The 12,493-nt window shown below is 48.6% G+C and overlaps 1 protein-coding gene across 1 annotated transcript in view; it reads left to right on the top strand.

Annotated features, from left to right (window-relative positions):
- Positions 1–12,493, top strand: part of TADA2A (transcriptional adaptor 2A) — a 305,603-nt gene that overhangs the window by 138,855 nt on the left and 154,255 nt on the right. Inside the window, exon 8 of the mRNA XM_063954828.1 lies at positions 3,176–3,239. Coding sequence (XP_063810898.1) covers positions 3,176–3,239 — 64 coding nt within the window. The remainder of the gene's footprint in view (positions 1–3,175; positions 3,240–12,493) is intronic.

The raw sequence follows: 12,493 nt of genomic DNA, 5'->3' as shown, positions 1-12,493 counted from the left end.
GATTCCAAAAAACATATGGAAGTACTACCCTATAAGGGTGATGTATTGTTTGGGGATGGGCTGACGGACCTGGTTTCCACAGCTACAGCAGGTAAATCAAATTTTTTACCATATATTCCCCAACAGCAAAAGAAAGCAACACCCTATCAGATGCAGTCCTTTCGGTCGCACAAGTCCAAAAGAGGTCGGGGATCCTCTTTCCTCGCCAGAGTTAAGGGCAGAGGCAAGAGAGCACCTGCTTCGGCAGGTGCCCAGGAACAAAAGTCCTCCCCGGCTGCTCCAAAAACCACAGCATGACGCTGGGACTCTCCTGAGGGAGTCCGCACCTGTGGGGGCACGTTTTCAGTCAGGCCTGGGTCAGTTCGGACCTGAATCCCTGGGTGTTGGAAATAGTTTCCCAGGGTTACAAATTGGAATTCGAGGATGTGCCCCCGAGCCAATTTTTAAAATCGGCCCTACCAGCTTCCACATCGGAAAGGGATGTAGTGTTAGCTGCAATTCAAACGCTGTGTATACAGCAAGTGATAGTCAAGGTTCCCCTGCACCAGCAGGGAAGAGGTTACTATTCAACCCTATTTGTGGTCCCGAAACCGGACGGTACGGTCAGATCGATTTTGAATCTGACATCCCTAAACCTGTACATAAAAAGATTCAAATTCAAAATGGAATCTCTCAGAGCAATAATAGCCAACATGGAGGAGGGGGAGTTTATGGTGTCTCTGGACATAAAGGATGCGTACCTTCATGTCCCCATATATGCCCCCCATCAGGAATACCTGAGATTCGCTGTACAGGATTGTCATTACCAATTTCAGACGTTGCCGTTTGGACTTTCCACGGCCCCGAGGATTTTCACCAAGATAATGGCGGAAATGATGGTGGTCCTGCGCAAGCATGGAGTCACAATTATCCCATACTTGGACGATCTCCTGATAAAAGCGAGATCAAGGGAGAAATTGCTGAGCAGTGTGGCGCTCTCTCTGAGAGTGCTCCAGCAACATGGTTGGATTCTAAATCTACCGAAGTCACAGTTGATTCCGACAACTCTACTACCGTTCCTAGGTATGATACTGGATACGGAACAAATTAAGGTCTTTCTCCGAATAGAGAAAGCCCAAGACATCCAGAACATGGTCAGAGACCTGCTAAAACCGAAAAGGGTGTCAGTTCACCAATGCACTCAAGTTCTGGGGGAAATGGTGGCGGCCTACGAGGCCATTCCCTTCGGAAGGTTCCATGCAAGGACTTTTCAATGGGACCTTCTGGACAAGTGGTCCGGGTCCCATCTGCACTTACACAGGAGACCCCTGGCCTCTTCCTCTGCGGGAAGACCTGTTGCAGCAGGGGCCCTGTGTATTTCAAGACTTACCGCGGTTACGTTTGACGGCATGGCGGTTGAACGCCGAATCCTAGCAAAAAAGGGGATTCCTGAAGAGGTCATCCCTACTTTAATAAAGGCTAGGAAGGAGGTGACGATAAAACATTATCACCGTATCTGGCGAAAGTATGTGTCTTGGTGCGAGACCAAGAATGCACCTACGGAAGATTTTCATCTGGGTCGTCTTCTCCACTTCCTACAGACAGGAGTGGATATGGGTCTGAAATTAGGCTCGGTTAAGGTACAGATTTCGGCCCTCCCGATTTTCTTTCAGAAGGAATTGGCTTCTCTTCCAGAAGTCCAGACGTTTGTAAAGGGAGTGCTGCACATCCAGCCCCCTTTTGTGCCTCCAGTGGCACCATGGGACCTGAACGTGGTGTTGCAGTTCCTAAAATCACACTGGTTTGAACCGCTTAACAAGGTTGAGTTGAAATTTCTTACCTGGAAGGTGGTCATGTTGTTGGCCTTAGCATCAGCAAGGCGAGTGTCAGAATTGGCGGTTCTCTCACACAAGAGCCCCTACTTGATTTTTCATGTGGATCGAGCTGAATTGAGGACACGTCCACAATTTTTGCCTAAAGTGGTTTCGTCGTTCCATATGAATCAACCTGTGGCTACAAGTGACCTGGAGGCTTCCAGATCCCTGGCTGTAGTCAGGGCCTTAAAGATTTATGTAGCCAGGACGGCTAAAATTAGGAAAACAGAGGCTCTGTTTGTCCTGTATGCGGCCAATAAGATTGGCGCTCCTGCTTCAAAGCAGACTATTGCTCGCTGGATCTGTAATACGATTCAGCAGGCTCACTCTACGGCTGGATTGCCGGTACCAAATTTGGTGAAGGCCCATTCCACTAGGAAGGTGGGCTCTTCTTGGGCGGCTGCCCGAGGCGTCTCGGCTTTACAACTTTGCCGAGCGGCGACTTGGTCGGGGTCAAACACTTTTGCTAATTTCTACAAGTTTGATACCCTGGCTGATGAGGACCTAGCGTTTGCTCAGTCGGTGCTGCAGAGTCATACGCACTCTCCCGCCCGATTGGATGCTTTGGTATAAACCCCATGGTCCTTACGGAGTCCCCAGCATCCTCTAGGACGTAAGAGAAAATAAGATTTTAAACCTACCGGTAAATCTATTTCTCCTAGTCCGTAGAGGATGCTGGGCGCCCGTCCCAGTGCGGAAACTCTGCAAGACTTGTATATAGTTGTTGCTTACATAAGGGTTATGTTACAGTTGACATCGGTCTTGGACCGTTACTGTTGTTTTTGTTCATACTGTTAACTGGTTATGTATGTTCCAGGTTACATGGTATGATTGGTGTGGGCTGGTATGAATCTTGCCCTTGGATTGCTAAATCCTGCCTTGTATTGTCCATCTCCTCTGGGCACAGTTCTCTAACTGAGGTCTGGAGGAGGGGCATAGAGGGAGGAGCCAGTGCACACCCATAGTCAAAGTTCTTTTTAGGTGCCCTATCTCCTGCGGAGCCCGTCTATACCCCATGGTCCTTACGGAGTTCCCAGCATCCTCTACGGACTAGGAGAAATAGATTTACCGGTAGGTTTAAAATCTTATTTTATTTATTTATTAACAGTTTCTTATATAGCGCAGCATATTCCGTTGCGCTTTACAATTAGAACAACAGTAATAGAACAAAACTGGGTAAAAACAGACAGACATAGAGGTAGGAAGGCCCTGCTCGCAAGCTTACAATCTATAGGGAACTAATATATTTAAGTGCTTGATGAATTGTAGTGGGTTTTTTAACCTGGTCACTTACTACTGTATGTTTGTTTTGTGTGTTTCAGCTTTGAAAATTGCAGTTGTAGACATTTATCATTCCCGACTGAAAGAAAGACAGCGAAGAAAAAGGTAATGTTTTGTTGCCTTTTATTGTTCGTTTGATTTTCTTTTGGATTAAACATTCTTCCATTGTTCCTTGGCAATTTATCCATATGTGAAATTTTACTTTACCATAACTAAGTAACGATGGTTATTTTGGCCCATATTCACTTAAGATTTTGCCACATTATTGTAAAATGATCTGGCTGGCAGAATTGTGCATGTTTTGGTACCTTTAGTGTACTAGTAACGCTGGGCATACACATACAGACAGGCATTTTTATTTCACAGCCTAAACTGTGAGATCTCTCACAGTGTACTGACCACGATATCTGCACTCCTTTCTTGGGGAGTAGACATTTCTCCCATTCCTTCCCATTTTTGGGGAATTCAACTGCTTGCCCGTGACAGGGCAAACACTGCCCGATGTGGAGGACTTTAAATTTAGAAATATTGCATCGGACGGACTTGCTGGATGATTCAGCATGCCCGACCGATTCATATTTTCCGATTGATCCTGCAAATACACAGTACAATTATCTGGGCAACCCCTGGCATTGGACGTATCATACAGATAATTGTATGCGTGTATGCCCAGCATAACCCCAATCAAAACTTCCTTTCAGGGCTGGCCATACACATCTTTTTTGCACCATATAGCTCAAGATACCTGCATGACTTGTCAACGCTTGCTTCCCGTGCTTGAATACTTATTTCCTGGAATTTTGCATCTTAACTCTCTAATAGTGTGCTTAGGACCTTATTCAGCATCAATTGCAGTTTTGCTAAATTAGCAAAACTACAACTGCTTGCGATTGTTTGCTGGTGGCCACCCAGCACAGGGCAAGGCCACCCGGCATGCAAATGGCCACAAGTGCTTTTGCATTGCTGAATTAGGGATGCCCCCTGCCTGCTCAGACTGGCTGCAAAGGCAGGTGCAAAGCGGCCATGTTTCCCATTGTAGCGGCCACGTGTGAAGTCACGTGCCCGCCCCAGAAACGGCCCAGATATGCCCTTGTTTTCGCCGCACCGCCCCGCGAATGCCTCTGCCTATCAATCAAGCAGAAGCGTTCGCATTACTGAGATGTGAATGCATCTCCCTGCACATGCAGTGCTGCTGCCCTGCGCATGCGCACTGGGTGTCACACCGGGAGAATGCGATCGCATCTCAGTAGCATGGGCTACTGAATAAGGTCCTTTGTACTATATTAGGCTTAGTACTATATTAGGCTTAGTATTGTTGTCACTAAGGAATTGGTATAAAGTAGCACATTTATACCCCTTTCACACCGCAGCTTGTACCCGGTAATTTGCCGTTTTTACTGGCTTCCTAAACGGTTTGAGCTGCGATGTGAAAGGGTCACCTTCAATTTACCGTTTACAAAATACCAGTATTTTGAAACGGTAAAAAAGCAGGGTCCTACCTGTTTCTCTAACGTCCTAGTGGATGCTGGGGACTCCGAAAGGACCATGGGGAATAGTGGCTCCGCAGGAGACTGGGCACAAAAGTAAAAGCTTTAGAACTACCTGGTGTGCACTGGCTCCTCCCCCTATGACCCTCCTCCAAGCCTCAGTTAGATTTTTGTGCCCGAACGAGAAGGGTGCATACTAAGGGGCTCTCCTGAGCTGCTTATAGTAAAAGTTTAAAGTAGGTTTTTTATTTTCAGTGAGACCTGCTGGCAACAGGCTCACTGCACCGAGGGACTAAGGGGAGAAGAAGCGAACTCACCTGCGTGCAGAGTGGATTGGGCTTCTTAGGCTACTGGACATTAGCTCCAGAGGGACGATCACAGGCCCAGCCATGGATGGGTCCCAGAGCCGCGCCGCCGGCCCCCTTACAGAGCCAGAAGACTGAAGAGGTCCGGAAAATCGGCGGCAGAAGACGTCCTGTCTTCAATAAGGTAGCGCACAGCACCGCAGCTGTGCGCCATTGCTCTCAGCACACTTCACACTCCGGTCACTGAGGATGCAGGGCGCTGGGGGGGGCGCCCTGAGACGCAATAAAAATACCTTTTTTGGCAAAAAATACATCACATATAGCTCCTGGGCTATATGGATGCATTTAACCCCTGCCAATTTTTCCATAAAAAAGCGGGAGAAAGGCCGCCGAGAAGGGGGCGGAGCCTATCTCCTCAGCACACTGGCGCCATTTTTTCCTCACAGCTCCGTTGGAGGAAGGCTCCCTGACTCTCCCCTGCAGTCCTGCACTACAGAAACAGGGTAAAACAAGAGAGGGGGGGCACTAATTTGGCATATAAATATATACAGCAGCTATATCAGGGAAAAACACTTATATAAGGTTATCCCTATATATATATATATATATATATATATATATATATATATATATAGCGCTCTGGTGTGTGCTGGCAAACTCTCCCTCTGTCTCCCCAAAGGGCTAGTGGGGTCCTGTCCTCTACCAGAGCATTCCCTGTGTGTGTGCTGTGTGTCGGTACGTTGTGTCGACATGTATGAGGAGGAAAATGGTGTGGAGGCGGAGCAATTGCCTGTGTTAGTGATGTCACCCCCTAGGGAGTCGACACCTGACTGGATGGTCTTATGGAAAGAATTACGTGATAGTGTCAGCACTTTACAAAAGACTGTTGACGACATGAGACAGCCGGCAAATCAGTTAATACCTGTACAGGCGTCTCAAACACCGTCAGGGGCTATAAAACGCCCGTTACCTCAGGTCGATACTGACACGGACACTGACTCCAGTGTCGACGGTGAGGAAACAAACGTATTTTCCAGTAGGGCCACACGTTACATGATCACGGCAATGAAGGAGGTTTTGAACATTTCTGATACTACAAGTACCACAAAAAAGGGTATTATGTGGGGTGTGAAAAAACTACCCGTAGTTTTTCCTGAATCAGATGAATTAAATGAGGTGTGTGATGAAGCGTGGGTTTCCCCCGATAAAAAACTGCTAATTTCTAAAAAATTATTGGCATTATACCCTTTCCCGCCAGAGGTTAGGGCACGTTGGGAAACACCCCCTAGGGTAGATAAGGCGCTCACACGCTTATCAAAACAAGTGGCGTTACCGTCTCCTGATACGGCCGCCCTCAAGGAACCAGCTGATAGGAAGCTGGAAAATATCCTAAAAAGTATATACACACATACTGGTATTATACTGCGACCAGCAATCGCCTCAGCCTGGATGTGCAGTGCTGGGGTGGCTTGGTCGGATTCCCTGACTGAAAATATTGATACCCTGGACAGGGACAATATATTATTGACTATAGAGCATTTAAAGGATGCATTTCTATATATGCGTGATGCACAGAGGGATATTTGCACTCTGGCATCAAGAGTAAGTGCGATGTCCATTTCTGCCAGAAGAGGGTTATGGACGCGACAGTGGTCAGGTGATGCGGATTCCAAACGGCATATGGAAGTATTGCCGTATAAAGGGGAGGAGTTATTTGGGGTCGGTCTATCGGACCTGGTGGCCACGGCAACGGCTGGGAAATCCACCTTTTTACCCCAGGTCACCTCTCAGCAGAAAAAGATACCGTCTTTTCAGGCTCAGTCCTTTCGTCCCCATAAGGGCAAGCGGGCAAAAGGCCACTCATATCTGCCCCGGGGCAGAGGAAGGGGAAAAAGACTGCAGCAGACAGCCTCTTCCCACGAACAGAAGCCCTCCCCCGCTTCTGCCAAGTCCTCAGCATGACGCTGGGGCCTTACAAGCGGACTCAGGCACGGTGGGGGCCCGTCTCAAGAATTTCAGCGCGCAGTGGGCTCACTCGCAAGTGGACCCCTGGATCCTGCAGGTAGTATCTCAGGGGTACAAATTGGAATTCGAGACGTCTCCCCCTCGCCGGTTCCTGAAGTCTGCTTTACCAACGTCTCCCCCCGACAGGGAGGCGGTATTGGAAGCCATTCACAAGCTGTATTCCCAGCAGGTGATAATCAAGGTACCCCTCCTACAACAGGGAAAGGGGTATTATTCCACGCTGTTTGTGGTACCGAAACCGGACGGCTCGGTGAGACCCATTTTAAATCTGAAATCCTTGAACACTTACATAAAAAGGTTCAAGTTCAAGATGGAGTCACTCAGAGCAGTGATAGCGAACCTGGAAGAAGGGGACTATATGGTGTCTCTGGACATCAAGGATGCTTACCTCCATGTCCCAATTTGCCCTACTCACCAAGGGTACCTCAGGTTTGTGGTACAGAACTGTCACTATCCGTTTCAGACGCTGCCGTTTGGATTGTCCACGGCACCCCGGGTCTTTACCAAGGTAATGGCCGAAATGATGATTCTTCTTCGAAGAAAAGGCGTCTTAATTATCCCTTACTTGGACGATCTCCTGATAAGGGCAAGGTCCAGAGAACAGTTAGAGGTCGGAGTAGCACTATCTCAAGTAGTACTACGACAGCACGGATGGATTCTAAATATTCCAAAATCGCAGCTGATTCCGACGACACGTCTGCTGTTCCTAGGGATGATTCTGGACACAGTACAGAAAAAGGTGTTTCTCCCGGAGGAGAAAGCCAGGGAGTTATCCGACCTAGTCAGGAACCTCCTAAGACCAGGCCAAGTGTCAGTGCATCAATGCACAAGGGTCCTGGGAAAGATGGTGGCTTCTTACGAAGCGATTCCATTCGGCAGATTCCACGCAAGAACTTTTCAGTGGGATCTGCTGGACAAATGGTCCGGATCGCATCTTCAAATGCATCAGCGGATAACCCTGTCTCCAAGGACAAGGGTGTCTCTCCTGTGGTGGTTACAGAGTGCTCATCTCCTAGAGGGCCGCAGATTCGGCATTCAGGATTGGGTCCTGGTGACCACGGATGCCAGCCTGAGAGGCTGGGGAGCAGTCACACAGGGAAAAAATTTCCAGGGCTTGTGGTCAAGCATGGAAACGTCACTTCACATAAATATCCTGGAACTAAGGGCCATTTACAATGCCCTAAGTCAGGCAAGGCCTCTGCTTCAGGGTCAGCCGGTGTTGATCCAGTCGGACAACATCACGGCAGTCGCCCACGTAAACAGACAGGGCGGCACAAGAAGCAGGAGGGCAATGACGGAAGTTGCAAGGATTCTTCGCTGGGCGGAAAATCATGTGATAGCACTGTCAGCAGTGTTCATTCCGGGAGTGGACAACTGGGAAGCAGACTTCCTCAGCAGACACGATCTTCACCCGGGGGAGTGGGGACTTCACCCAGAAGTCTTCCACATGATTGTGAACCGTTGGGAAAAACCAAAGGTGGACATGATGGCGTCCCGCCTCAACAAAAAACTGGACAGATATTGCGCCAGGTCAAGGGACCCTCAGGCAATAGCTGTGGACGCTCTGGTAACACCGTGGGTGTACCAGTCAGTATATGTGTTCCCTCCTCTGCCTCTCATACCCAAGGTACTGAGAATCATAAGAAGGAGAGGTGTAAAGACTATACACGTGGCTCCGGATTGGCCAAGAAGGACTTGGTACCCGGAAATTCAAGAGATGCTCACGGAAGACCCGTGGCCTCTACCTCTAAGAAGGGACCTGCTCCAGCAGGGACCATGTCTGTTCCAAGACTTACCGCGGCTGCGTTTGACGGCATGGCGGTTGAACGCCGGATTCTGAAGGAAAAAGGCATTCCAGATGAAGTCATCCCTACCCTGATCAAAGCCAGGAAGGATGTAACTGTGCAACATTATCACCGTATTTGGCGTAAATATGTTGCGTGGTGTGAGGCCAGGAAGGCCCCTACAGAGGAATTTCAACTGGGTCGATTCCTGCATTTCCTGCAAACAGGACTGTCTATGGGCCTCAAATTAGGGTCCATTAAGGTTCAAATTTCGGCCCTGTCAATATTCTTTCAAAAAGAACTAGCTTCAGTTCCTGAAGTTCAGACGTTTGTCAAGGGGGTACTGCATATACAGCCTCCTTTTGTGCCTCCAGTGCCTTGGGATCTCAATGTAGTTTTGGGATTCCTAAAATCGCATTGGTTTGAACCACTCACCACTGTGGACTTAAAATATCTCACATGGAAAGTGGTAATGCTGTTAGCCCTGGCTTCAGCCAGGCGTGTATCAGAATTGGCGGCTTTATCCTATAAAAGCCCTTACCTAATTTTTCATACGGACAGGGCAGAATTGAGGACTCGTCCTCAATTTCTCCCGAAGGTGGTTTCAGCATTTCACTTAAACCAGCCTATTGTGGTGCCTGCGGCTACTAGGGACTTGGAGGATTCCAAGTTGCTGGACGTAGTCAGGGCCCTGAAAATATATGTTTCCAGGACGGCTGGAGTCAGAAAATCTGACTCGCTGTTTATCCTGTATGCACCTGGGTGCTCCTGCTTCTAAGCAGACGATTGCTCGTTGGATTTGTAGTACAATTCAGCTTGCACATTCTGTGGCAGGCCTGCCACAGCCAAAATCTGTAAAAGCCCATTCCACACGGAAAGTGGGCTCATCTTGGGCGGCTGCCCGAGGGGTCTCGGCTTTACAACTTTGCCGAGCAGCTACTTGGTCAGGGGCAAATACATTTGCAAAATTCTACAAATTTGTTACCCTGGCTGAGGAGGACCTGGAGTTCTCTCATTCGGTGCTGCAGAGTCATCCGCACTCTCCCGCCCGTTTGGGAGCTTTGGTATAATCCCCATGGTCCTTTCGGAGTCCCCAGCATCCACTAGGACGTTAGAGAAAATAAGAATTTACTTACCGATAATTCTATTTCTCATAGTCCGTAGTGGATGCTGGGCGCCCATCCCAAGTGCGGATTGTCTGCAATACTTGTACATAGTTATTGTTACAAAAATCGGGTTATTATTGTTGTGAGCCATCTTTTCAGAGGCTCCTCTGTTATCATGCTGTTAACTGGGTTCAAATCACAAGTTGTACGGTGTGATTGGTGTGGCTGGTATGAGTCTTACCCGGGATTCAAAATCCTTCCTTATTGTGTACGCTCGTCCGGGCACAGTATCCTAACTGAGGCTTGGGGGAGGGTCATAGGGGGAGGAGCCAGTGCACACCAGGTAGTTCTAAAGCTTTTACTTTTGTGCCCAGTCTCCTGCGGAGCCGCTATTCCCCATGGTCCTTTCGGAGTCCCCAGCATCCACTACGGACTATGAGAAATAGAATTATCGGTAAGTAAATTCTTATTTTCAGACCCGTTTAATTGTGCTGTGTGAAAGGGTCTGAAACGGTATTTGCAAGCCCCAGAAGGTGATAGGCTGTCTCCATGTGTGATCTCACCAGGCAGAAGCAGGAAATAAACATTTAAAATGACAACCACTGTTTTGTATGGGTGAAACGGGTTCAGTGTGAAAGGTACCAAAACGGTAATGAAATGGTAATATACTGGTTACAACATGCAATGTGAAGGGGGTTTAACTGCTCAGACCCGTTTTAAGAACCGTTTAAAGAACCGTTTCAAAAGCAGGTTTTGCAATGTGAAAGCAGCATAAGATGCATATTTTAAGGTCAAGGCATATGGCGCTGCTAAATTGCAAAGGGCTTGGTGCCTCAGACTGAGCTTTGTAGAGTGTATGTGAACACATCTATTTATTTCTTGGGATATTTCTCTTACGTTCTAGAGGATGCTGGGGACTCCAAAAGGACCATGGGGTATAGACGGGATCCGCAGGAGACATGGGCACACTATAAGACTTTTACTGGGTGTGAACTGGCTCCTCTCTCTATGCCCCTCCTCCAGACCTCAGATTCTGTGCCCAGGAGAGACTGGACACACACTAGGGGAGCTCTACTGAGTTTCTCTGGAAAAGACTGTTAGGTTTTTTATTTTCAGAGAGTCCTGCTGGCTACAGGCTCTCTGCGTCGGGGGACTGAGGGGAGAGAAGTCAGACCTACTTCTGCTGAGTTAAGGGCTCTGCTTCTTAGGCTACTGGACACCATTAGCTCCAGAGGGTTCGATCACTTGGTGCGCCTAGCTGCTTGTTCCCGGAGCCGCGCCGTCAACCCCCTCACAGAATCCAGAAAACAGAAGCCGGGTGAGTATGCAGAAGGCAGAAGACTTCAATGACGGCAGGAGACTTCAATAACGGAGGTACAGCGCAGCGGTCGCGCTGCGCTCCATGTTCCCACACCAACGGCATTCACAGGGTGCAGGGCGCTGGGGGAGAGCACCCTGGGCAGCAAGTTGCTGAGTTTTTTTAACTGGCAAAACAGCATATTAGAGGTGCCTGGGCACTATGTATGAGACCCCCGCCAGTATAAAATTTTAAATTTGAGCGGGACTACAGCGCGTCGGGAAGGGGCGGGGCTTAGCCGCACAGCTTACCAGCGCCATTTTCTCTCTTCACAGTGCATGCAGAGATGCTGGCCCGGACCTCCACTCTCCTTACAAGTACTGGGAGCAAAACGGGGGCGGGGGGGGGGGGGGGCACAGTAAATTGGTGCTATATAATACAGCGCAGATATCATATATTATTTTTTTGGTAGTATATGGGCGCTGGGGTGTGAGCTGGCATACTCCCTCTGTGTTCTCTCTACAGGCTTCCCTGTGGGTCTGTCCCCTTTGGCCAGTGTGAGTGTGTGTGTGTCGGTACCGTGTGTCGACATGTCTGAGGCTGAGTGCTCCTCCCCGGAGGAAGTTATTGGAGGCGCAGAGAAAGATTTAGGAGTGACTCTGTCGGCACAGCCGACTGCTGATTGGGTAAATATGTTGAGTACATTGAATGCAAATGTGGCGTTATTGTCCAAGAGGCTGGATAAATCTGATTCTCATACACAAACGTGGAGAAAATCCATGGAGGACGCCTTGTCTCGGCTACAGACCCCCTCAGGGTCACAGAAACGTTCCTTTACCCAGATGGCAGATACAGATACCGACACAGACTCTAATTCCAGTGTCGACTTTAGTGAGGGCAGTTTACATCCAAAATTGGTAAAGAGTATTCAGTACATGATTGTGGCTATTAAAGATGTTTTACATATTTCTGAGGATAAGGGTTTGTTTATTTAAAAGGAAAAAGCCTGAGGTGAAGTTTCCCCCATCTCATGAACTGAACGCTCTTTGTGAAAAGACTTGGGAGTCGCCTGACAAAAGGTGGCAGATTCCCAAGAGAATTTTTATGGCATATCCTTTCCCCTCTGACGACAGGGAGAAATGGGAGTTGTCTCCAAATGTGGACAAGGCTCTGTCCCGACTGTCCAAAAACGTGGCGCTTCCGTCTCCTGACAAGGCTGCCCTCAAGGATCCTGCGGATCGCAAGCAGGAGACGACATTAAAGGCCATTTATGTCACTACGGGTGCACTCCTCAGGCCTGCCGTGGCGTCGGGGTGGGTGAGTAGTGCTATTGCTAAGTGGGGTGATAATTTGGC

Source organism: Pseudophryne corroboree, chromosome 2 (assembly GCF_028390025.1).
Source record: "Pseudophryne corroboree isolate aPseCor3 chromosome 2, aPseCor3.hap2, whole genome shotgun sequence".
Classification (NCBI taxonomy): domain Eukaryota; kingdom Metazoa; phylum Chordata; class Amphibia; order Anura; family Myobatrachidae; genus Pseudophryne; species Pseudophryne corroboree.
This window is presented reverse-complemented; position numbering and strand designations above follow the sequence as displayed.